At 42.2% G+C, this 26,622-nt stretch overlaps 3 protein-coding genes across 4 annotated transcripts; 1 reads left to right on the plus strand and 2 right to left on the minus strand.

Annotated features, from left to right (window-relative positions):
- Nucleotides 1-1,087: 1,087 nt before the first annotated feature.
- Nucleotides 1,088-6,432, minus strand: wee2 (WEE2 oocyte meiosis inhibiting kinase). Its single transcript, XM_064929555.1, has 12 exons — nt 6,418-6,432; nt 5,759-6,042; nt 5,222-5,433; nt 5,023-5,080; nt 4,694-4,863; nt 4,199-4,320; nt 3,814-3,960; nt 3,632-3,730; nt 3,456-3,541; nt 3,201-3,371; nt 2,484-2,632; nt 1,088-1,730 (listed from the first exon to the last, which is right to left on the minus strand). Exons 2-12 carry the CDS (start codon nt 6,023-6,025, stop codon nt 1,565-1,567), a joined length of 1,647 nt encoding a protein of 548 aa, XP_064785627.1. The 5' UTR covers nt 6,026-6,042; nt 6,418-6,432; the 3' UTR covers nt 1,088-1,564.
- A 435-nt stretch (nt 6,433-6,867) lies between these two features.
- dennd11 (DENN domain containing 11) lies at nt 6,868-20,917 on the plus strand. Its single transcript, XM_064929557.1, has 9 exons — nt 6,868-7,431; nt 7,965-8,064; nt 8,187-8,345; nt 10,681-10,837; nt 13,677-13,815; nt 13,962-14,093; nt 17,728-17,878; nt 17,954-18,022; nt 18,117-20,917. Exons 1-9 carry the CDS (start codon nt 7,074-7,076, stop codon nt 18,310-18,312), a joined length of 1,461 nt encoding a protein of 486 aa, XP_064785629.1. The 5' UTR covers nt 6,868-7,073; the 3' UTR covers nt 18,313-20,917.
- Nucleotides 20,583-26,588, minus strand: agk (acylglycerol kinase). Of its 2 annotated transcripts, XM_064929558.1 has the most exons (14): nt 26,200-26,588; nt 25,937-25,976; nt 25,752-25,831; nt 25,521-25,596; nt 25,300-25,425; nt 25,077-25,171; nt 24,882-24,951; nt 24,668-24,747; nt 24,457-24,514; nt 24,222-24,369; nt 24,002-24,099; nt 23,828-23,898; nt 22,187-22,271; nt 20,583-21,607 (listed from the first exon to the last, which is right to left on the minus strand). In XM_064929558.1, the coding sequence occupies exons 1-14, from the start codon at nt 26,307-26,309 to the stop codon at nt 21,473-21,475; spliced, it is 1,272 nt and encodes a 423-aa protein (XP_064785630.1). In that variant the 5' UTR covers nt 26,310-26,588; the 3' UTR covers nt 20,583-21,472. The 2 variants fall into 2 exon arrangements, with proteins under 2 accessions (XP_064785630.1, XP_064785631.1); XM_064929559.1 differs by lacking the exons at nt 20,583-21,607; nt 22,187-22,271 and having other exon boundaries at nt 23,824-23,898.
- Between the last annotated feature and the right edge of the window lie 34 nt (nt 26,589-26,622).

Consider the following 26,622-nt stretch of genomic DNA (forward strand, 5'->3'; position numbering starts at 1 on the left):
TGATTACCCCGGGAGGCTAACCGGTTCCAAATCGAATACCCTCAGTTTCGATGCAAAACACGCCTACACGGGCGTCCAGGCGGAATTAACCGAACTCCGTCATTGTAACAACTATAGTGTGTGTGCCATTTCTCGGAAGATCCAAACAAAATTGCGAAGCTAATTTTTGAAGACTCCATTGAAATGGGCTACTTAATTAAATGGAGCAAAACGTGATTGTGAACCATTCCAGCCCTGCTGACAACGTTTTCTAAATCCTAAACCAAATTGCATACATACAGGCTATCCTCAGATCAATAATACCAGGTTTCTTTCAACAAGGAAAATACGCGAGTTTGCATGCTGTAATAAAAAGTGACATGCCCTAACCACACGAAATAGCTGGTCCAAAAACAAGGATTTACAGTAGCATACAATACTTCTCCCATTTCATGACATGAGCTGACCAATTAACAAAAACTCGATTTTAATGGAAGGATGATGTAACCCAAATTGTTTTGAATCTTCCATACGCACACGTGATATACTTGTGGGGTTTTCCCTTCAACCCAGTGCTGTGACTGCAAGATAAGGAAGTAAAGTCATGCTAGGAGTCGGGACCAAACCTTGAGCAAAACATTGGTCTCAATTGTAAAATGACGCAAAAAAAATAAACAATTGCAAATATGGTTAAGTGTGATGAGTGACTGCTTTATCCTTGCATTTAATGTTGAACGACATTTTAGGTAAAATGTAAAATACTGACCCCAAACAAGGGTATTGGTTTAGGTCTAATCACATAAATTGTTAACTCTATGGTGGTTTACGGTCAGAGAAATTAACATGCATATGAGTAATAAACATGCAAGTGGCTACCCCTTGAAATAAAATCTGTCCTTCCACCAGTTATATTAACACAGTTCTGTACCAATAGATAAACTCATCTAATCCTCTGGAAAGTCCCACAGTTAATGTGGTTTCCGTAATTCCGATGCCCTTTGATAAACAATTAAAGTGTGACTTTAATGAAAGACAAACATGTAAAGCAGCTAAACTGAGTGTTTCTAGTGTCCTTATGATGAAATACTCTTTAGATGTTTCAGTGGTCTACAATTTCAAAGCCAAACATATCACAAAGAACTCTATCCTGAGGGCCATTTCCTTAAAAGTTTATTTACATTGTAAAAAGCAACAAATCACTGATGTTAATAAAACATGGCTGACTTGGCATTGCACTCACTGGTGTCTGCAGCAGTTCTCAATGGCCCAAATTATTGCAAAGTAAAACCTACTACTCCACAAAAGTTAAACACTGAACGGCAGTGCTACACAAGGAATTAATGCAGTTTTGCATCAAATCCTTCCCGCTTTGATATAAATTAGTCCAACATACTGCGATTCTACGACACTGATGCACAAAATAAAACCACCACAGGCTCTTCTAGGTAACTTTTTACCTTGCTGCTCACCAAGTTACATTGAGCCAGTCTAAGAAGTCCCTTGAGTCAGGGGAAAGTCCAATACTTTGCAGCAAGGAAAATCAGTGTTCTGGTACTTCCAATAAGGCCCAGCATGCGATCACCTTTCACACTCCATACCCTGGGCATCCAAAGCTCATGGACCGGGCAGCATTCCTACCGACCAGCCTCCGCCCAGCTTTGGACAACGACCCTGTATTAATGGGATGCTGTAGACTAGGGGGGAAAGCCTGCTGTGGGGACAGTGTTGACAAACGAGCCTCCTGCAGCTCTCTGTGGAGGAATCGAGAGAGGGTGTTTATGTACATGGAATAATTCACTTTAATAGTTTGAAAGCATAAATCATTTCTTCAGTCTCATACTTTATGTACCCCAGCCTTACTGATCAAGTCCTTATATAAACAACCAGTAGGAATGTTGTGCAGTGGTATAAAGAACTTCAAATACTACTTAAGTAATTTTGGGGTTCTGTACTTTACATTTGACAACTTAACGCCATTACATTCCTAAAGAAAATAAATGTACTTTTTATTCCATACATTTTCCCCTGACACCCAGAAGTACTTTTTTGAATGCTAAGCAGGTCAGGAAAATGGTCCAATTCACACACGTATCAAGAGAACATCCCTGGTCATCCCGACTGCCTCTGATTTGGCACTCATTAAACACAAATGCTTAATTTGTAAATGATGTCATGTTGGAGTGTGCCCCAGACTATCCGTGAACAAAAAACAAAATCATGCCATCTGGTTTGCCATAAGGAATTTGAAATTATTTACACTGTTGGTACTTAAATTATTTGATTTTTAAATACATTTTACTCAGGTAGTATTTCACTGGGTGAGTTTTACTCGAGCCTTTCTGTTAAACCATCTTTACTTTTACTAATGTATGACAATTGGGTACTTTTTCCACCACTGCTTTTGTGCTACAGGGGAGAAATATTTTTTTTTCTGTTTCATATTAACTGCGCCCCCTAATGGAGAGTTCAACCAACTTCTATGCAAACGACATCTCTGCCCTCACTTTTCCAGCATGGCTGTCCTGAACCTCTCCACATTGAGCTCTCTGCGCAGTTGAGCAGCAAGCTTCCCAGTCCTCTCCTTCCTCAAAACAGGTTGTCTGCATAGCGCTGACGCAGAGGGTCGTTGAGATGGCTCCGGATCCAGCAGAGTCTGACAGACACACAAAGACAGCTTATCCCAAACAGCTGCTAATGTGGCAAAGGCAAGAGATAAACTTTGGAACATTTGTAGATCTAGAATGAAAAGCAAATCAGTGTGTTGACTTAGCTTTGTGTGGTACTGGTTAATATCGGTCCCTTCCTAAACTGTGAATACCTCTGCACATTTTTAACTAGGCAAGATAATTAAGAACAATTTCTTATTTACAATGATGGCCTACATTGATCTGGTACTCCCTGTACATAGCTCCATTCTTCTGTATTTTATTCATCATGTTAGTTACTATTTTAAAGACTCTGCATTATTGGGAAAGGTTCATAAGCAATTATTTCACTATAAAGTCTACACCAACTGCATTCAGCACATGATCAATAAAATGTGATTTAATTTGGATTACAAAAAAATATATTCAGCTGGCATTTCACAAGAAGCTCCATAGATCACATACAAAGCACGCCAAGGAGAAAAACAAAACAAGATGGTGTAAAAGAAAAAGGTAGAAGAGTGCAGACATGACCAAAACAAGTACAGTTAAGTAAATTATGGGCACATGTGGTACCTGAATTAGACTTCTGAAAGCAGGGGAGAGCTCCTGGGGCAGGCTGGGTAACTGTGCCCGTCTGAGACTGTGCCATTCATCTCCATTCTGAGGGAGAGGGGGCGACCCTGCTGCCAGCAGCACAGTCAGGCCTAGCGCAAATATGTCCGCCTTAGGCAGATTGCTGTAGTCCTGGGCAGCAGGGAGAAGCAGGGGATACAAGGTGTACATTCAAACAAACATAAGTAGTCAATAGAGCCACAACTTTTACCGTACCTCATGCAGGACCTCGCTGGCGAGGAAGCGGCTGTCCCCCTCCTCTACTTGTGGACTGCTGCTGGATGTCACATGGCCCAGGTCACCTGCAAAGACAAACAGGAATCATAGATGGCATCTCAATGACACAGTGCACCAACGCTAGGAGAGAAAATGTGATAGTGAAAAACTACTACCAATTTTATAAACCACCCCTGTTGAAGGGCCTCCGTCCTCTTCCTCCTCACTCTCACCCGCTCCACCTGCGCTTGAGCATTGGCAGATGAAGATATTACCTACAAATAAGAGCGGGGTGAGAAACAGTGGAAGTGAGGAGTATACATTGCTGTGAATGAGAAGAAATAAAGAGGAGACTCACTGGGTTTAATGTCTAGGTGCACAAGACCAGAGCTGTGAATATACTTGAGACCCATGGAAACGTGCAGAAGTAGATCCCTCAACTCCAGCTCTGGAAACAGCTCTCCACTTGCCTCCTTCTCTAATATGGCATCGTGGAGACTCCCACCTGCATTGTTTACAACACAGTACATCGAGATGCGCAAACAAACAAAAAGTCTCATACATCAATCCAGCCATCTTACTGACAAACACTTATTCCCCCTGCCAATATTCAGTCATTTAGATTAGATTTATTTAATCACATGCACAGGGTCATAAATGTAGTTGCAATGTACAGTGAAATACTTATGCACCAATTGTGCAGGTGAGAATGAAACAACTTAAAAAAAAAATATCCAGTCTACCGTCACAATACTCATTCTGTATGATCATGTGATCATCTTCAGCCCATGCTGAGTAATAGCGGACGACATGGGGGTGATGCCCAAGTACAGCATGTGCATACACCTCCTTTAAGGCCAGCTGCCTGGGGACAAAAGGAGACAATTTCCAAACCTCATAATTACATACTGCAAATAATAAAAAATACAACATCTCAACAACCCTCAACATTTGAGATCAGGGGTTTGAAACTCATTCCATAGAGGGCCTAGCGTCTGCAGGTTTCAGGTTTTTCCCCTTTCAATTAAGACTTAAACAACCAGGTGAGGGGAGATCTTCACTAGTTATTGACCTTAAATTCATCAATCAAGTACAAGGGAGGAGCGAAATCCTGCAGACACTCGGCCCTCCGTGGAATGAGTTTGACACGTGTTGTAGATGATCGTTTTCCTATTCTCACGCTGATCATAAGGCCCAGGCTATTCCTAAACAGTGTGAGGCCGGTGGTGCTGACTCACTCATTGGCAGACCCGGCAAGTGGTCGGCGAGAGCGCTTGATGGCGTACAAGCAGCCATCCAGCCTCTTCACACACTTGCACACCACTCCAAACTCCCCCGCACCGATGTGTCCAAGCTCCAGAAATTCACTCTCATACCTGGACAGCATGAAAGCCTGGACAGCCTGCCTCTGCACAGACAGACGGAGGACAAAAGCAGGAAGTGGGAGTGTGAATGGCAGAATTAGGAGGGACAGAGGAAACGGCCAAAAGAGATGAGCTTAGTGACTAAATGAGCCGTGGACAGGCAGGGGAGAGCCAACTGTTCAATGGACAAAGATAGTTTGTACCTTGGACGGGAGAAATGCATCATCATCCTCCTCTGATGACGTATGGCTTGGTTTCATTCTAAAAGATGAGATGATAACTTCACAAAACCCACTCAGTCTCAAAACACTATAGAGACTCATGGCCTTGCTACCATGTGCAATTACACAATCACCAAAACAATACCATTTACAATCACAACCGAACCCTTAGTTGGGTTACCTGCATCCATAGTCGTCATCGTCACTCCTCCGACTCTTCCTCTTGTAGTGCTCCCTGGTCCTGTGGAACGTGTCGGGGGTGAAGGGGTTCACATTGACAGAGGGCATGCGGCTGCACTGGGCAGGGTCAGTGGAAGTGGCGAAACGCAGAGCCCTCTGATTGCGGCATATCTTGGTGCTGGAACTGGGCAGAGCTGACTTGGACAGCAGACTCTTGGGTGAAGAGGGATGTGGAGAAATAAATCCTTCTGACATGTAAAAATGCACTTAATTACAGGATTTTACATTGGAGGTAGCTACACATTGTAATGTGTGCTGATTTGAATAGTTTCAGATGAAAGAAATCAAGAAAGTGATCCATGAGGGCATGGTCCTCTGTAGCTAAGTTGATAGAGCATGGAGTTTGCAACGTCAGGATTGCAGGTTTGATTCTTGGGAATACCCAGACGTAATATGTATGCACACATGACTAAGTCGCTTTGGATAAAAGCATCTGCTAAATGGCATATTTTATACATATGATAAAATGTCCACACACCTTGGGAGTACTGGGGGAGTCACAGAGCCTCAGTTTCCTCCAGGCGGCATAGGGAATGGGGGTGGTCGGTGAAACTGGGATGGATGGGGATATGGTGAAGCTCCTGGTGCAATGACGCTGCACTATGGGTGTCCTGCACACAGAGTTGGGACTTAGGAGCTGAGGATTTCTGGAGCTCCATTCATCCAAACTGCTGTCACTACCCTCTTCCTCGCCACAGCTTGAGAAGTCCAAGTTTTGCACCGTCCAGTCACTTCCCATGGCCATCCCTGACTCAAGGAGTTCTAGAAGACAGGCACTGATAGTGAAGTGATTCTTCCATGATGAAACAAAGGGTCAATAAAGGGATAACCTAGTGAAAATGACTTGTTCCTTACCTTGAAAGCAATATGGAGGAGGCTGCTTTCAAGGTAACACATTTATTTTTTGAAAATTAGTTCATTTCTGTTAAAGGGATAATTTAACTAAAACACCCGAATCCCTTGTAGTTCTCACATGGTTACACGCATGGCCTACTAACAAATTAATGTTTGGGAATGGGAGACAGGCGATTGGATCATACAAAGTTCCAATAGCATTAAATGTATAATGTATTCCTTACTTTTAAATATTTTCCAATGCTTTGAAAGTTTGAATGAATACACTTCTGAATTACTTACGATCAAGTTGCCTACCAGAACACCAGGTTTGAATTTAGCTGAGTATGTTAATAAGCAGATTATATTTAAACTAATTAGAAACGTCATCTATCAAGTTGACCTCTTTACTGCATCCTATTGGCTGAATGTAATGTATGTCATAAATAAACACACCTTATTTTAAAGGCACAGTAGTATGAACATTTTTAGCGTAAACAATTTATTTTATGATTCTAAATAATGCATATAATGACATAATGTCTGTGTCCTATTAATGAACATATTTCTCAACGATTAAAATGATTTATGGACTCATCAACAATACAACTTCTGGCCAGTCTATCATTAGATTACAAATATAACATTCATGAAAAGCAATGGAGCTTTATGAACACACTTTATCACAAATACCGGTATGTAAATAGGCCACCTATCAAATATTGATCAATCCACGTGAGCGGAAGTGTGTGACATCATCACCAAAACACTGTGTGCGCTGGCACTGGAGCTGGCAGAAGACTATTTATCGGCGCATGTGACACGCTAACAAATAGCAAGAAAACGGCAGGGAGGAGTGAAACACATAAGGGTCTGTTGGAGCAGTAGTCTACTGACGTTATCTAGTGGAATTATTTTCTCCATAGTTCCGCGTTGTTCATCTCAATTTAGGAAGCAATATGGTCGAGCAGTCGGATCGCGCTCCACTGCTCGACTGGGAGGAGATTCCACCAAACGAACTGACCCAGGCGGTTCCCGCTCCAGCAAAAGAAAATGGATCGGAATCAAATCCGCCAGACGGCCGCTCTCTGGGCAGCACCGCGCTCGCCATCGGGTGGAACACTAGCTCTGGGGGTCCAGTAAGTGTAACAACCATTCCCAGCGTGAACAGGAGCCCTCACCTTGACCACCCTGGCCCATGGGGTGTTCCCAGCCCCATCCATGCCGACTCTAGAATATCTCTGAAAGAACGACTGGGATGGGAGGAAAAGGACCAAATAGTGGCTGTGTTTGTGGTAACCTTTGACACAAGATCAGGTGAGCAAGGGCAATACAGTATGGAGAGAGTGTCATTTACCTTACTGGGCACAGTGGGGGACTGACTCATTCCATGGAAGTGCGCACACACTGAAAGATGACGTTGCAAGAAATGTCTACTGTTCCTTTCTTCCCGCTAGCTTTGCCTATCTACGCTATTAAAATATGAACCAATTGTAGAGACCCAAATCATTTGTGGGAAGCATTTGTTGAGCAGGGAAAGCAGTTTGTCAAATTACTAATTTCTTCTGCCATCGCAAGGTTCAATAAGCTCTCTTTAAATGTGAATAATAAGAGTAATGCAGTAACCTACTGTTACATTACTTTCTAATTTGATAAGGGAAAGCTTTCTGAGAGTCCTGGGAAGCCAGTGTTACTACTTACCCTCCTCAACTTCCCTTTTATGGTACGCAGAGTTTTATAGTAAGATAGAATGTGTAAGGAAAAAACTGGGGACATGGTGGATGAATTTCATTTTCTCACAGTGAAGTGAACAGTATGGAAAATCAAGTGTTTGTCTGTGTCAATGGCAGGTAACATGGTGGAATGGTGCTTACCCCAAGACGTGAATCTTGATGGAGTGGAATTCAAGTCAATGGCGAGCGGATCACACAGAATCGCCAAGGACTTCATGTAAGACTATTCCCCCAACTGAATGCACAGTGTTAATGGCAGAGGACCATCAGAACCCTATCAATAATCTGTACAATGTTGTATACATTCACTAGATTCATCCATGTCTTTCATTTTTGCAGATATTTCCGTAAAGGCTGCTACTTTGGGCTGGCTTGTTTTGCTAACATGCCCGTTGAGAGTGAATTGGAGAGAGGGGCGCGGATGAAATCTGTGGGTATTCTGTCTCCCTCTTACACGCTCCTTTATCGCTACATGCACTTCCTGGAGAACCAGGTTAGGTAAGTACTTGTCTGTCTGTTTGTCTGTTTGTTAGTTAGGCTTGGGCAATACCCCGGTATATGGTATGAACTAAGGATGCACAATATATCGGTGAACATATCGGAATCGGACGATATTAGCTAAAAATGCCAACATCGGCATTGGCCCGATTTTTTTTCTTTTTTTTTTCTAGTTTAACGCCGATGTGCAAAACTCATGTCAAAGCTGACGCGCATACCAATGTCTGCTGTGTGGATCGAGCAGTCAACAAGTCGAGCAGTCATTTGAAAGTAAGAACAAGTCAAAATCCATGAACGCCAAGATAATGGAATTCATTGCCCTTGACAATCAAACGTTTTCTGTCATAGGTGATGTTGGCCATCGCCGACTGGTCGAGCACCGGTACACACTACCAAGTGAGCTATTTTTCAGATGTTGCCCTACCGGAGTTACACAGTAATAGCGTCACTGCTATTAGCTTCACGACTGACATTTGAACCGCCGATATCAGCCCCAGGAGCATGCTGACTCTGACAGCACAGTGGGTCGTCAAGGATTTCTTACTGAAGAAAGTTGTATTGCATGCTCATGAATATGCTGGTTGCCATACCGCTGCTGCCATTTCAATGGCTTTTGAGAACATGTTTGAAACTTGGAAACATGAACATGCTAGCTCCATTCAAACAACTGGCTCGAGAAATAAGCTCATCAACTGCGCCTGCAGCAGACGTGATACCCTTTGTCATGGCATTGAAACGCCTGCTCAACAGAACTGCCAACACAGACTGTGAACAAGCGATTCGGTGGCATTCTCTCTACTGTGTCGCCGCCATGCTTGATGCTAAATACAAGGACCGCTACTTCTATGCAGACAAGAAACAGGGTTTACGTAAAATGTTACATAGACAGCTGGACAAGATGGAAACAGATGGACACAGTGACAGTGCGCACCGAGGAAGAGAGTTCACGGGCAGAGAGCTGAAACCTCACTGCTTGATATGTATGATGAAATCCTGGTTGAGAATGGAACGACTGAACAAATGAACGAAACAGCACAGCAAGTAAGTGAAATAAATAGGTTTTGATTATGTTTTACTGGTAATGGGGACATACGTAAATGCCAACAAAATAATGTCTGTGTGTGATACAGCCTGGATTCGAACCAGGGACTGTAGTGATGCCTCTTGCACTGAGATGCAGTGCCTTAGATCTCTGCATCCGTGCGTGTGTTAACTATTTAACTAAGCACGAGAATGCTTAAAAGGCTGCTAAAATGTTAAATATTGGTTATCGATATCTGTTTTTTGGCAAGGAAAATATAGGATATCGGTATTGACCAAACATGTCATATCGGTGCATCACAGGTATAAATGGTATTTTTTGAAATACCGACAGTATGATTTTGAATACAGTATTTAACGGTAGCTATGCCACTGCTTCCACCTATATAGGTTAAGTACAACTATAAAAAAATCTAAGATTTCAAATAAATGATATCCAGCTCAGGGCTCCAGCTTTGCATTTGGTTCGCTAACTTGCTAGCATCGGCCTGATGGCAAGATGTCAAGATCAAGCTTCTTGGTTACAGAAGAGCAATTCAATTCCCTCCTGGATCAAGATCCCTGCTGCCTAAATTGTTTTGTGCGTAAATAAATAAATAATAATCATTAACTATATACATTTTAGAAATGGTGCACATTCGGTAATACTGTATACCTTGGTATGGTACAGAAACGTTACGACGGTATGAATATCTGGATACCACTCAACCCTACTGTCTGGTCTGTGTCGCTTGCTCTCACTGTCTGTGTCACGGTCTGTCCATTCTTTCTCTTTGTCACTCTCTTTCTTATCCGTCCTGTTTCACATTTCTCCCCTTATTTCCTTCCTCCTCTCCTTCGTCTGTATTTTCAGTCTGCTCATCTATTAAAAATAAGCCCTGAGTCAGTGCCACCACCGTCACTAGAAGCCATTTATATCACATTAAGTCTTTGTATGTAATCATTGGAATGGAAGAAACCCGAACAGTTTCCCTCAGTAAATCTTGTCTTTATGCTTGAATCTTCAAACAGAGCCTTATCTCATTAACTATGCATAAAGAAGTGACACATCCAGTTCATGGTAGAGGTGTATGCTTGGGGGGTTAATCTTGACTGTATACAGTACAGGTACTTTATGTGGATCCATTGAAAGTACTACTCCACTTCCAGTTCCCAGGGAGGGATTATCCCAGTTTTAATCCAATCAAACCATGCTGTAATGAGTCTTCGATAACAGTCTCTTTCTTACCAGTGTTATCACTGAGATGCCAACTGCAGTCAGCATATAGAAAGTGTATAGTGTCTCTCCATGCAGACACCAGCTCCAGTGCCCTGGCTCGTATTCTCCTTTGGAGGCCTTCTATGAAGATAAGAAAGCTGTGCTGCCCCCAGCAGGGAACGGCCTTGTCACTGCTTGTCCAACCAGTGCTTGGGTCCCAGCCATCAACCGCTGCATGCACCCAGAGATGAAGGTGAGCACCTACGGCCACCTGCACCAGTCACTGATGTTACTGTGTGGCTGTTGTTTGTGTTAGTGGTGGATAATTGGCAATTAAATGTTTTGGTTTAAGTGTGTTTGTTCATTTTGAGATATGTGATAACTTCAAATCAAACTTTATTTATCACATGCGCCGACTACAACAAGTGTAGACCTTACAGTGAAATGCTTACTTACTAGCCGTTAACCAACAGTGCAGTTCAAGAAGAGTTAAGAATATATTTAAATATAATAACGAGGCTATATACAGGGGGTACCGGTACCAAGTCAGTGTGCGGGCGTACAGGTTAGTTGAGGTAATTTGTACATGTAGGTAGGGGTGAAGTGACTGCATAGATAATAAACAGGAAGTAGCACCGGTGTACAAAACCAATGTGGGGATGGGGGTGTCAATTTTGTGGGCTTTCCTCTGACACTGTCTATTTTATATGTCCTGGATGGCAAGAAGCTTGGCCCCAGTGATGTACTGGGCTGTACACACTACCCTCTGTAGTGCCTTACGGTCAGATGCCGAGCAGTTGCCATACCAGGGGGTGATGCAACTGGTCAAGATGCTCTCCATGGTGCAGCTGTAAAATTTTTGGAGGAACTGGGGACCTGTGCCAAACCTTTTCAGTCTCCTGAGGGGGAAAAGGTTTTGTCGTGCCCTCTTCACGGCTGTCTTGGTGTGTTTGGACCATGATAGTTTGTTGGTGATGTGGACACCAAGGAACTTAACTCTCAACCTGCTCCACTACAGCCCTGTCGATGCTAATGCGGGCCTGTTTGGCCCGCCTTTTCCTGTCGTCCACCATCAGCTCCTTTGTCTTGCTCACATTGAGGGAGAGGTTGTTGTCCTGGCACCACACTTCCAGTTCTCTGACCTCCTCCATATAGGCTCTCATCGTTGTCGGTGATCAGGCCTACCACTGTTGTGTCGTCAGCAAACTTAATGATGGTGTTGGAGTTCTTTGGCCAAGCAGTCATGGGTGAACAGGGAGTACAGGAAGGGACTAAGTACACACGCCTGAGGGGCCCCAGTACACATCCCTGAGGGGCCCCAATGTTGAGGATCACTTGGGGGCGGCCCATCAGGAAGTCCGGGATCCAGTTGCAGAAGTAGTTGTTTAGTCCCAGGGTCCTTAGCTTAGTGATGAGCTTCGTGGGCACTATGATCTTGAACGCTGAACTGTAGTCAATGAACAGCATTCTCACATAGGTGTTCCTTTTGTCCAGGTGGGAAAGGGCAGTGTGGAGTGCGATTGAGATTGCATCAGTTGTGGATCTGTTGGCAGTATGTGAATTGGAGTGGGTCTAGGGTATTAGGGAGGATGCTGTTGATGTGAGCCATGACCAGCCTTTCAAGGCTACTGACGTGAGTGCTATGGGGCAGTAATCATTTAGGTGGGTTACCTTCACTTTCTTGGGCACAGGGATTAGGGTGGTCTGCTTTAAACATGTTGGTGTTACAGACTCGGTCAGGGACAGGTTGAAAGTGAAGACACTTGCCAGTTGGTCCACACATTCTTTGAGTACATGTCCTGGTAATCCGTCTGGCACAGCGGCTTTGTGAATGTTGACCTGTTTAAAGGTCTTGCTCACATTGGCTACCAAGAGTGTAATAACACAGTCATCCAGAACAGCTAGTGCCCTTGTGCATGCTTCAGTGTTGCATGCCTCAAAGCTATTTGTTGCATGCCCAGACAAGCATTTGGCTTGTCTGGGAGGCTCGTGTCACTGGGCAGCTTGCGTCTGGGTTTCCCTTTGTTGTCTGTAATAGTTTTCAAGCCCTGCCACACCCGACAAGCGTCAGAGCCGGTGTAGTGGGATTCAATCATAATCCTATATTGACGCTTTTCTTGTTTGATGGTTCTCCTGAGGGCATAATGGGGTTTCTTATAAGCGTCCGGATTAGTGTCCCGCTCCTTGAAAGTGGAAGCTCTAGCCTTTTAGCTCGATGCGGATGTTGCCTTTAATCCATGGCTTCTGGTTGGGATATATACGTACGGTCACTGTAGGGACAATGTCGTCGTTGCACTTATTGATGAAGCCAGTGACTGAAGTGGTAAACTCCTCAATGCCATTGGATGAATCCCGGAACATATTCCATTCTGTGCTAGCAAAACAGTCCTGTTGCGTAGCATCCAGGTCATCTGACCAGTTGCATATTGAGCGAGTCACTGGTACTTCCTGCTTTAGATTTTGCTTATAAGCAGGAATCAGGAGGATAGAATTATGGTCAGATTTGCCAAAAGGAGTGTGGGGGGGGAGCTTTGTATTCATCTCTGTGTGTGGATTAAAGGTGGTCTAGGGATATTTTTTCCCCCTCTGGTTGCATATATGACAAGCTGGTAAAACTTTGGTTATTTCTGATTTAAGTTTTCCTGCATTTAAGTCCTCGGCCACTAGGAGCGCCGCTTCTGGATGAGCATTTTCTTGTTTGCTTATGGCCTTATCAAGTTGGTTGAGTGTGGTCTTAATGCCAGCATCGGTCTGTGGTGGGAAATGGACGGCTACGAATAATATAGATAGTGTGGTCTACAGCTTATCATAAGGTACACTACCTCAGGCGAGCAATACCCCGAGACTTCTTTAATATGAGACAATATTAGCACCAGCTGTTATTGACAAATAGACACCCACCCCTCGTCTTACCAGACGTAGCTTCTGGTAAGACGAGGTGCTGTATGTCCATGTAACTCAGACTCCTAATGTCAAGGAGAGATTTTGGGCAATAGTTTGTTTTTGGTCCATGCTGAGCAAGCTTATCCAGACTGAAAATGCATTACCGTATCAGACAGCCTGACAGTCTGTTCTATCTCTGTCCCCTCCAGATCACCCACCCGGCCGGCTGCATGTCCCAGTTCATCCACTTCTTTGGGGAGCAGATCATGGTGCTGTGGAAGTTTGCCCTGCTCCGAAAACGAATCCTTATCTTCTCCCCACCACCTGTGGGTGTCGTGTGCTACAGGGGTGAGAGGGAGCAGCTGACACACACCCACACACAGTCACCTTTACAAACCCCCACATATTTGTTTTTCAGATTTTATTACAGAATTCTGTCACTGAGTACTCCTGTCTCTGTAGTGGTTTTTCATGTTGCTCTGTACTCCCCACAGTGTACTGCTGTTGCTCTCTGGCCAACATCTCTATACCTGGGATAGGTGTGTCTGTGCCTGAGTTCCGCCCCTTCTTCTACATCAATGTGGCAGACATTGCTGCCCTGGCAACAGAGATGTCATACGTGGCTTGTGAGTGTTGACCTGGGGCTTTTGAATCCACAGTTAATACACTGAACAAAAATATAAACGCAACTTGTAAAGTGTTGGTCCCATGTTTCATGAGCTGAAATAAAATATCCCATACATTTTCCATACGCACAAAAAGCATATTCCTCTCAAATTGTGTGCACAAATATGTTTACATCTCTGTTACTGAGCATTTCTCATCCAACCATGTGTATGTCGTTGTGTGGGCAAGCGATTTGCTGACGTGAACAGAGTGCCCCATGCTGAGGTTATGGTATGGGCAGGCATAAGCTATGGACAACGAACACAATTGCATTATATCGATGGCAATTTGAATGCCTAGAGAGACCATAACGAGATCCTGAGACCCATTGTCGTGCCATTCATTTGCTGCCATCACCTTATGTTTCATTATGATAATGCAAAGCCCCATGTTGCAAGGATCTGTACACAATTCCTTTGAAGCTGAAAATCTCCCAAATTTTCCTTGGCCTCTATATTCACCAGACATGTCACCCGTTGAGCATGTTTGGTATGCTCTGGATCAACGTGTATGACAGTGTGTTCCAGTTTACGCCAATATCCAGCAACTTCACACAATTATTGAAGAGGAGAGGGACAACATTCCACAAGCCACAATCAACAGCCTGATCAACTCTATGCAAAGGACTATGTGTCGCGCTGCATGAGGCAAATGGTGGTCACACTAGATACTGTTCCATGCCCCTACTTTTTTTTAAGGTACACTACATGACAAAAAGTATGTGGACACCTGCTCGTCGAACATCTCATTCCAAAATCATGGGCATTAATATGGAGTTGGTCCCCACTTTTCGCATTATAAAATGTCTCTACTATTTGAAGGCCTTCTACTAGATGTTGGAACATTGGGATTCCATTCAGCCAAGAGCATTAGTGAGATTGGGCACTGATGTTGGGTGATTAGGCCTGGCTTTCAGTCGGCGTTCCAATTCATTCCAAAGGTGTTCGATTGGGTTGTGGTCAGGGCTCTGTGTAGGCCAGTCAAGTTCTTCCACACCGATCTCAACAATCCATTTCTGTATGGACCTCGCTTTGTGCACGGGGGCATTTGTCATGCTGAAACAGGAAAGGGCCTTCCTGAAACTGTTGCCACAAAGTTGGAAATACAGAATCTTCTAGAATGTCATTGTATGCTCTAGCATTAAGATTCCCCTTCACTGGAACTAAGGGGCCAAGCCCAAACCATGAAAAACAGCCCCAGACCATTATTCCTCCTACACCAAACTTTACAGTTGGCACTATGCATTGGGGCAGGTAGCATTCTCCTGGCATCCGCCAAATACAGATTCATCTGTCGGACTGCCAGATGGTAAAGCGTGATTCATCACTCCAGAGAACACATTTCCACTGCTCCAGAGTCCAATGGCGGCGAGCTTCACACCACTCCAGCCGTTGCTTTACACTGCTCATAGTGAACTTAGACTTTTGTGCAGCTGCTCATAATGCTCCTGATTAACAGTTTCTGTGCTGACGTTGCTTCCAGAGGCAGTTTGGAACTCCACATTGAAAGTCACTGAGCTCTTAAGGCCATTCTACTGCCAATTTTTGTCTATGGAGATTGCATAGCTGTGTGCTAGATTTTATACACATGTCAGCAATGGGTGTGGCTGAAGTATCCGAATCCACTAATTTGAAGTGGTCTCCACATACCTTTGTATATATAGTCAGGGTAAGTTACTTCCTGAAAGCAATATGTTACAGTTACTAGTTACCTACCCAAATTTGTAATCAGTAACGTAACTTTTCGATTACCCAAACTCAGTAACGTAATTTGATTACTTTCAGTTACTTTTAGATTTCTTTCCCCTTAAGATGCATTAGAAGAAGACAAAAATGTATGTTACCAATTAAATAACATCTATTGCAGGATAAATTCATGTTAAAGTTTACATAGCTGACCGTATATGGATGTAAAATTTTACTTTATGGGTTGGTTATGTAGGCTTCTTCTAACCCATCGATTTCTACTATATATAATACGATAAAATGATATCTTTACATTAAAACCCAAAGTGTATCAGAATTCCAATAAATGATATACCCCTTGATCTTCAAGAATAGGAAATATGGAAGAATAGATTAGCCAAATTGTTTTACCTGAGCATAACCCCAAAACGAAGGACTTATTAGCCAGCCCTACTCTGTTTGTGATTTTGTCGTCAATAAGGACTGAGTGGGCTCATTGAAAAATAAATGCTGTGCTCATTGACTGGCATGCTTTGAGCACTACTGAAAGTGCTATTTACATGTTAAAAATTAATCCCATACGCGGCATTTGCTATAGGCCTATTGTTTACTTTGTTGTTGGTGACACTTTGATATCTTGATAATATGCAATGGTTTTTAAAAGCAAATCCACAGATAAAACGGACACCCCACCTCTGTTTTGGTAAAAAAAAGCTGAGGGATGGGCCTGGAGAAATGTAACCACTCAGATAAATAGACAGAGCTATGGATGCAAGGACTGACCATCCATGATACCAAAATTATTGTTTTAACCATGTTATGAGGCTTTACAGTGTTTTACATTTACAATGTTTACAAACATTGGGGAAAAACAAGCAAAAACAAGTCCAAAAATGGATGCAGCAACTACAGATTTCCTCTTTAAGTCTATCAAATGTGTGCGAGTTTGAGCATGTGTCCATTAGGCATATGTTTTTATTTATTTTTTATCAGCACGAATTAGACTGAGCAATAAAAGCCCCACTTGTATTCCATAGGCTGGGATTCACACTATGCAGCTGTTGTAAGAGCACATTTTTCACTTGCTGTTTCAAAAACAATGATTGATAGGCAGCTTAAACTTCTTGAATTCAACCATTATTGGATTCAAATATATTTAGATTTGTGAACAGCCATCCACAACAACCACAATCCATAAGGCACAAATAGCTAAATGAGAGAGCAGCAGTGTGATTCACATAAATGCTGTATGTAGATATCAATAATACGTGATATCCGTGTAGCCGTAAACTAGACCACTGCCGGCATACTTACCTCCAAGTGTTTATTAAAGTTGGATAATCTTTGGAATGCCGACAGCAGTGGCACCATTGGAAGACAAAGCTTAGACTGTAGCCTACAAAAGCCTATTCCTGCTCTTTTCCCGCGATCCATCAAACACATTTGGTGTGTCATCATAGTGGTCTCTGACTTGTGGTCAGACGCTCAGGTGCAACAAATTTAAACTTGTGCCTTTTTTCAATGCTTATTTGGATGTCATTGAGAACAGAAGTGTCAAATGTATTTTTCTTCTCGAACATCCTTTCTGAATTTAAAAGTAATCATCTAGTTTTTCAAAAGTATCTTTAATCTGATTACAATATTGTTGCTGGTAATGGATTACAGTTACCGGTTTTTGTATTCCCTTACATTACATGTAATCTGTTACTCCCCATCTGTGACCAACAAATGCAAATGCGTATTCCTCGACATGTGAAATCCATAGATTAAGCCCTAATGAATTTGTATGAACTGTAACTCCGTACAATTTTTGAAAGGATTGCATGTTGCGTTTTATATTTTGGTTCACTATACATTATGCTAAGATTGATAAAGGTGTGTGTGTGTGTGTGTGTGTGTGTGTGTTTAGGTACGACAGAGAAGATCTTTGAGGAGAAGAAGGAACTGTATGATGTGTATGTTGACAACCAGAATGTGAAGACACACAGAGATAGCCTTCAGCCACTACTCCGGCTGAATGGGGTGGACCGGGAGAAGTATAGGAAACTCAGCGAACAGAGGTACGCAGAAATTGATAAATGGTGGAAGCCATTTTGAAGAGATGATGCTGATGATGATTGTTACTGTCTTTTCAGGCAACTGCTACTTTACACTCAGGAGGTGGATGGAGACTGCACATCAAATGAGGAGGACCTCTTTATCCTGTGAGTTTGTTTACACAACAGTATCTTTTGGTTGGGCTCAGTGTGGAGAGTTTATCAAACTTTCTTACAGAATGTCCTCTGTTCTCTCCGCTAGATTTTTCATGGAGCAGAATAACCGTATCTTCCAGACTCTATCGGAGGTGGCGGCGAGTGCGGACCCCACCCTGACGGCAGAGCACGTGAGGGCCATGGGGCTGGACCCTCAGGCAGACCGCACTTTCCTGGTGGACCTGCTGGAGCTCTATGGCATTGATGCCATGCTGGTGATCGATAACCCCTGCTGCCCCTGAGCCCTGTGTGGCCTGTGCTCCTCTCTCCTTGTCCCCTGAAGACACTGCCTCCTACTCTTCTTCCCCTGGCCTCCTGCCCAGTCAAATGCCTGCAGATTTCTCTTGGTCTCTCGCCATGCTCCGGGATACAGCCATCTTTGGCAGGTGTTAACTTAGAGACAGCTCACCTGGCCAATTGGGCCACGATAATAGACACTGCCTGGACTCTGCAGTTCTCACGCTCTCGTCTTGTTTGTCTTTTCGCTTGGCATCTGTTCTCTTCTCACTTGGATCACCAGCCCTAGTCACTGGAAGTGGAAGTTCCACGGAACCTTTGATCAATGTGCCTCGTTGTACTGCTCCCAATACTATGGAGCACTGCTGACTTTGACCAATAGCGCCATGTATCTACAGTAGCATCCTGTTTGGGGATGGATAATCGATTGTTCCTCTCACTTGGAACCTTAACTCCAAATTCAGCCATGGCACCAAGCCCTTTTTTCTTACATCTTTACAGAGGATTCTACCTAACCATGTATAGTGTAATACTAAATATTCATGTGATTGTCAGGGCTTTTATTTTATGGATCTAAATCCTTCTGCTGAATAACTTTACCATGATGTTGTTTCCCAAACTTCTACATCAGGTTTGCTAGAGCTGACAGTAAAGTATTTTCACTCGGATTTCCTCTTAAAAAGCAAATTGTGCTGAAGTTCATCAAACTTTTTTATTTTTCAGAATGAAAATGGCGAGCAATGTGAATATTTGTGTGTTTGATAAAAGTCAATAATCAAGAAAGATTCACACATCAAGACTAATTCCATGAATCTGCTTCACATAAACAAGAAGACCTCTTTTGGTTCAAATAGGAATACAGTGTTTTTCATGATCATACACATTAAAAGGGAAAGATGAGTCATACCAGATGTATTTATTTGATATAATGCCCTCATCCAAGGAGGTATTTATTATGGAGCTGAGGTTGAATATTTGTGAAATACTGTAACATTTCATTAGACTGCACATGTTTGTCTGACTTGGTCCAATGCTGACACCCATACAGGCAGACTCCAGTCACTTATGTTTTTCTTGTTCCCTGGTCACATTGCACATGTGTATGGTGACTTTTGGATAATGTTTTGTGTAGTGTTTTATCAAATTTAGACATTTTAAAATTGTGAACCTGAAACTTAAATGAATGCGTTTCTATGACACTAACTTATCATGAATGCTGCACCACACCACAACCTCTGTACTTGTTTTATGACCACATGATTATGGGTCAACTTGTTTGTGTTCTGATTTAATGACCCAATGTTGTCAGCAGACACACTGTCAGTGATGTAACAGTGATGTAACAGTCTGTTTGCCTCGGAGCCAGCAGGAAGCTTTGTGTGTTGTGTACTTCAAACTGTACTGCCCATTTATCAATGAGATTTGTTGCAGATTAAATTAGATCCACGGGTGGTCTATGAGAGGGCAGATACAACTTTCTTTCTTGTTGGTGCCCGTCACTGTAACAATGATTCCATGTGTATGCTTGAGGTTCACAGAGGGAATTACTCCTCTCTGCGCAGACAGACAGACCCTGATATAGGATAAATTTAGATTTTTATCAAAATAAGATAACATGGACAGGGGAACTTGATCATAGATCAGCACTCCTACTGTGAGACCCTTTGAAAACAGGCCCTGGAGATGTTCTTTTGTTCAATAGTCCTGGGTGACTTATTTAAATCAATGTATGAAGCAGTCATCCAATAGATGTGAGTTCAATGACGCATCAAATATTTTGTATGAAGACTGCGAACTGCTTTCATTGGGTTCGACTGGTCAGTAGATGTCGGCAATAGTGGCACTGTTCATTGAGGTTTAGCTGGGGACAGTTCTGTCCTACAGTGTGGGTTATAAAGCCTAATTAGTGGGTAATCTTTGTGTGAAGTGCAGGCACTCAATTAAGACCACAGGCTTATTATACCTATCAACAGGAAGAGGCATAGATGAAATGTTTTAGATTTTAAACACTTCCAACTACTTTATCAACATGTCAATTGACACTGATATTGGTGTTTGGTAATATGATTAAATGTACTTCACACCCATGTTGACTTAGCCCCTTTTCCCTTCTGTTTGTTTTGACCTGTCCCACCCTGTTCTTTTCAGCACATCCTGGGCATGCGACTGTTTGTTTTACAGGTGTATCATGTAAACGTAGTAGAAAATGCACACGACACACAAATAAATGTATCAAATGCCTTCTTTGTGGAAATTGTTCAGACATGTACCAGCATTGGCTCATTTGAATTTATTTGTACAGTATGTCACCCCACTGAATGTCAACAGAAAGCTTCATCTGTATTACTGAGGCACTAATATGCTTCAAGTACTTTAACTCATATAGCTAACTGTTAACCCTTGATCACAGCAACTAATGTAAACCTAGATTTAAAACATTGGTTAACTACACAGCTACATCCAGTACCTGTACTACTGTTAAACAAGGACAGAGGCTTTAGTGATCAATACACATTTAGTAACTTGATCGCATGAGCCACTCTTGTTTTCAAGCTGGTGACATTACACAGTACTGCCACTGTAAAACAATAAAACATTGTTTTTCTCTGATACTTGTTGGATTGTATTTGTGATAGTGTTGCCAAGGGAGAGTGATTCTCATACCAATGTATCATCTTATCATAGAGTACTGTACATGGAGGACAGTCTGCACTTTTCATTGGTATTAAAAAGTGACAGAACTGTGTGCATCATAACTGAATTATTGAATAAGACTCTTATTACACATTTAGCAATACATGACAATATACAATAGTAAACCAGTCAGTTACACCAATAGTCCTGCCGGGCAGACTTCTATAAGCTAATTGGTTTGAAAATAGCAACCAAAATTCTTGGTCCTTGTTACTGCATCATATTGTCATCCATAATTGTGAAAATATTTCAACTGAACATGTCAATGTACTGTAACAATGAGACCTCACTGTAGACTGGTTCACCCTGGTCCAGCTGTGTGTTATGGCTGTTTAAGGACATACTCCAGAAATAAAGAAAAACACACCCAGATACAGTAGAGGTAGAGTCCCAGTACAGCCACTAATGACCCCTAGCCTTGACCCTCCTCCCTATTTCTGTGTCCTGCATATTGTCACTGCAGCGCTTCCCTTACAGGACTTGTGTGAGGAGCTGCTTTCTGCGTTCAGCGCTGCAGAAGAAGCGCAGTTTCCGTGGCAACAGCCTCACCTCCACCGACATAGCCTCGTACTCCTCGTTGTCGATGTTGTAGAAGCCAGCACCTTCCTGTGGGAGAGGAAACGGGACAAGACAGTAGGGAGAGGTCATGGAGCAAAAAGAATATCGCACACATACTAAAATAAACCAATTTATACAAGAATACATGTAATTTGTTTAAAGGTTATAATTATCAAAGACCGTAATGTATCTTGTCCAATGATTTATTTAAACCTTAGATTGCTGATGCAACGTTTTGGTCATTGAGAGGATTTGAAGCCATATTGTAGGCCATATTGACACTCCACAGTAAGAATAAGAATGAATGGAATTCTACAGTATTTAAATTAAATGTTAAGGTATTTAAGTATTTTTTGTTGTAGTGGGGACAGAAATGATAGTTTAAGGAATTTTGTTTAAAATAATTGTTCATTTTTATGTTTAGCTCACGATATAATGCATTATTCTAAATGAAGGTGTCTGTAGAAAAATACGTGGCAAAAATATATGCAGACATTAAGAAATGCATTTCCATAGCTTCCAAAATCTTTTCATAACGGTGGGGGGAGTGCCAAGATGGATGCACGGTGGCTCATTGGTCTCGTCTCTGAAATGTATAGGCTTAAGACAGATGAGGGAGTATGTGACCTCAGGCAGATTGAGTCGACATGCACTAGCCTCCAGCTTCAGTGATTGTCTTGTGAATGCAGTTGAGTCCGCCGCTTTCTTCTCTCTGCAATGCAGAAAATGCAACAGTCTTGACACATGCTACATGAATCAGCAATAATTTATTTTACTCAGGTATTACACTAATAATGTAAGAAAGTACAGTACCAGTCCAAAGGTTGGACACCAACTCATTCAAGGGTTTCTTTATTTTAACATTATAGAATAATAGTGAAGACATCAAAACTATGAAATAACACATATGGAATCATGTAGTAACCAAAAAAAAGTGCCAAACAAATCAAAATATATTTTATATGAGATTCTTCAAAGTAGCCACATTTTGCCTTGATGACAGCTTCTCTCACCCAGCTTCATGAGGTAGTCACCTTGAATACATTTCAATTAACAGATGTGCCTTGTTAAAAAGCTCATTTCTGGAATTTCTTTCCTTCTTAATGCGTTTGAGCCAATCAGTTATGTTGGGGTGGTATACAGATGATAGCCCTATTTGGTATCAGACCAAGTCCCATATTATGACAAGAACAGCTCAAATAAGAAAAGAGAAATTACAGTCCAGAAAATGTAAAGAACTTTGAACGTTTCTTTAAATGCAGTCCCAAAAACCATCAAGCCCTATGATGAAACTGTCTCTCATGAGGACCGGCACAGGAAAGTAAGACCCAGAGTTACCTATGCTGCAGAGGATAAGTTCATTAGAGTTAACTGTACCTCAGATTGCAGCCCAAATAAATGCTTCACAGAGTTCAAGTAACATACACATTTCAACATCAACTGTTCAGAGGAGACTGCATGAAATCAGGCCTTTATGGTCGAATTTCTGCAAAGAAACCAATACTAAAAAGGATACCAATAAGAACTAGAGACTTGCTTGGGCCAAGAAACATGATAAATGGACATTAGAGATTAAGTTCCAAACGCTGAGTCTTTGCGAGATGCAGAGTAGGTAAATGGATGGTCTATGCATTTGTGGATCCCACAGTGAAGCATGGAGGAGGTGTGATGGTGTCCGGGTGCTTTGCTGGTGACACTGATTTATTTTGAATTCAAGGCACACTTAACTAGCATGGCTATCACAGCTTTCTGCAGCGATACACCATCCCATCTGGTTTGGGCTTAGTGGAACTATCATTTGTTTTTCAACCGGACAATGACCCAAAACACATCTCCAGGCTGTGTAAGGGCATTTGACCAAGGAGAGTGATGGAGTGCTGCATCAGATGACCTGGCCTAAACGATCACCTGACCTCAACCCAATTGAGATGGTTTGGGATGAGTTGGACCGCAGAGTGAAAGAAAAGCAGCCAACAAGTGCTCAGCAAATGTGGGAACTCCTTCAAGACTCTTGGAAAAGCATTCCAGGTGAAGCTGGCTGAGAGAATGCCAAGCGTGTGCAAAGCTGTCATCAAGGCAAAGGGTGGCTATTTGAAGAATCTATATTTTAATTTGTTTAACACTTTTTTGGTTACTGCATGATTCCATGTGTTATTTCATAGTTTTGATGTCTTCACTATTATTCTACAATGTAGAAAATAGTAAAAATAAAAACCCTTGAATGAGGTGTCCAAAATTTGACTGGTACTGTAAATCTCCACAACTTACCCAACAGTGATAAAATCTCCCACAGTGAAGGAGTCCGGCTCCACACACACCAGCAGGGAGTCATCAATACGCTGAAGGACAAACAAGATAACAGGCAGTTTAAACATCCTGTCACTTTTGTTGTAGTCGCTACTAGGTAAAAAAAAAAAAACATTTAAAATAAAATGTGCTGACCGTCTGGACAGGGTTTTTGTTCTGAGTTTGGATTGACAGCTCCAAAGTAGACAGCGTTCTCTCATCCCACCTCTCTGGCTCCACCACTTTGGGAGACTCTACACAAACAGAAAACCAATGCCAATCATGCTTTGTTAAATAGAAGATACACAAGGACATTTAAAGGATGTAGTGTTATGTACAGACAGACTAACAAACACTAACACAAATATAGTGTTACCTGGAATAGGTGGGTACCAGTAATTTTTCAATCTGCGGGCAATGCGGTACATTAGGTTGGGGCGCTGGGGCTTTTGTTCCGGCAGGTCAGGAGGGCGAAGGGTCGGGGCTATGTAGGACACAGAGGCCTCGTGAACCTGGGGCCATTCCTGGCAGATACAAGAAGACAGCATGGTACAAATGCATGGAGGAACGGCAGACCATGGACTTTGAATGGAAACAGTCATGTTTCTCACCCGTAACGTACTGAACCAATGAGCTGCTTTTATCTTCAACGGGCCAAGGTACCAATATCTAAGATAGAAAGCACAGCAATATGAGAAATGAATTTTTAGAGAAGAAACACAACTTCATATTATTATAATGTAATGCACGTAAAAGTATAATATGTGGGAAACGTGTTTACCATAAGCTCTGAAGTTTGACTAGTAATTGTGAGGTTCTTACTTTTTGATGGTGGAAGCCACATCTCTGAAGGCCCCCCACCGTAGACCAATCAGGGCAAACACTGGCTGTTCTTTCTCTCCCTGGATACATAAAACCAGAAACACAATACAATTTTCTATCTAAATGGAGTTATGGTTATTCAATGTCGATTTAAGGTAATATCAGTTTGTGTCATCTTGACCCCTCCCTGAATCCCAGACCCTTCTGGTCTCACCTTTATTTGCAGCACATCCAGAGGTACCGTTTCTCCTTGCAGTATAGACAATGTCGCTGATGTGATGTGTCTAAAAACAAGAAGCAATATGGATGACAAAAAGATTGGAGGATATTTTAGGACACTAACGACAAGATGATGGTATAGGTTTGTATCTGAATTAACAAGAGTGCCGTGTTTCAATGGAATACTTACTTCACCTGATTGTCACTGAGGATGTGCAGACTCTCACTCAGGGAATTGTGGGAGCCCAGTGGGATAAATCCTATGGGGGTTTTACTGAACGTCTCCTGGGTTTGAGAAACACCCATAGGAATGGGTAGTTAGAGACAGCTTAGCTAAAACAGTATTACACAACACTTATAACATACAATTAGTAATACAAGGATTATACAACAGTCAATGCTACACAACTTACGTGATCAGCCCTCCGCAGCAAGCCAGTGATAACCTCCTGCAGAGTGCCATCCCCTCCAGCCACAATCAGCATGTCTGTTTGCTCCATCAGCTCCATCAATTTCTTTGCTTGGCCCTCATAGTCTGTCTGTAAGAGAGAAGACACATGTACATGGTTACACTGTGTAGAACTACAAACTATAAGGCCTTAGATGCCATGGAGAAACAAAATTGTAAGCCTACCTTTACTAGTGTTACCTCCATACCAGCCAGGTGTAATATAGGCGCAGCATTCTTCTCAAATAAGTTGTTGGCTTTCCTATGATCAGAGAGAATTGCAAGAGTACAGCAAGACAAATTAGTCAAACACAAATTACATTATAAAAGGGAAATGGCTGTGGTGCAATAAGCTGGATCTCATGCTTAATTCTCTTTGCTTAACTTTAGGGAATGTGACGATTATCTTTTACTTACCCCCTACAAGCTGCTGGGTTTAGAATGACTGTGGCTTTCTTCAGCTGTTCCTGGGGTGATATCTGCTGACGTCCAAATTCCTGCAATTGAGAATGGAGTATTTTGTATTAGTGAAGAAAACAGTAAATTCATGTGCAGAATCCTTGAATGCAGACACATATTGTACACAATAAGCCATGTCTCACCCTGGCCGCCAGACAAGCATCTCTTCGCAGCAGATTATCGCTGTGAATAAAAAATGTATTGACAAAGAAAACAACTGATTAAAATACATCCTCCTATTATTCAATGTTGTTGGATTTCAAATCACAAGAACCGTTCTGTAAGACCTTGATGATTTCTCAATGGCTACCAAGTCCTGTGTACGTGCTCAATGATATTAATGCTAGTGATGATCTGTACTTGATCTAACAACCATACCGGTAATTCTGAAGGAAACGTTACGCACCAGTGTTTACCATACAGCCAGTGTCCACCGTATGATAGGGCACACGCAGCGACTGTGGACTTCTTCCAATGATTCCGCAGAGTTACAAATACTTTCACAACCCGAGCCATTATCGACACTATCAGAATATCCGTTTAAAAACGCTATGTATAATCTGTGTAAGCATCACAATTAATGTCCTTTCCCTGTCAGAAGCATTTCGCATGTGACATATTGGTGCAGCTATTTTAATAGTCTTATGAAACAAACTTTCAGTATCAGTTCCGGTTGAGTTTCATTAAACATGTTATGAAATAAGTTCTCCCGTAACATACCAACATACACAAAAATAAGGGAAATGTACTTATTGAAAATGGTACACAATTTCAAGAAACAAGTAATCGTCATGAGCTCAGTGCTTAGTTTATTGACGAAACACTACAT

The sequence above is a fragment of the Oncorhynchus masou genome, chromosome 22 (assembly GCF_036934945.1).
Source record: "Oncorhynchus masou masou isolate Uvic2021 chromosome 22, UVic_Omas_1.1, whole genome shotgun sequence".
NCBI classification, from domain to species: Eukaryota; Metazoa; Chordata; class Actinopteri; order Salmoniformes; family Salmonidae; genus Oncorhynchus; species Oncorhynchus masou.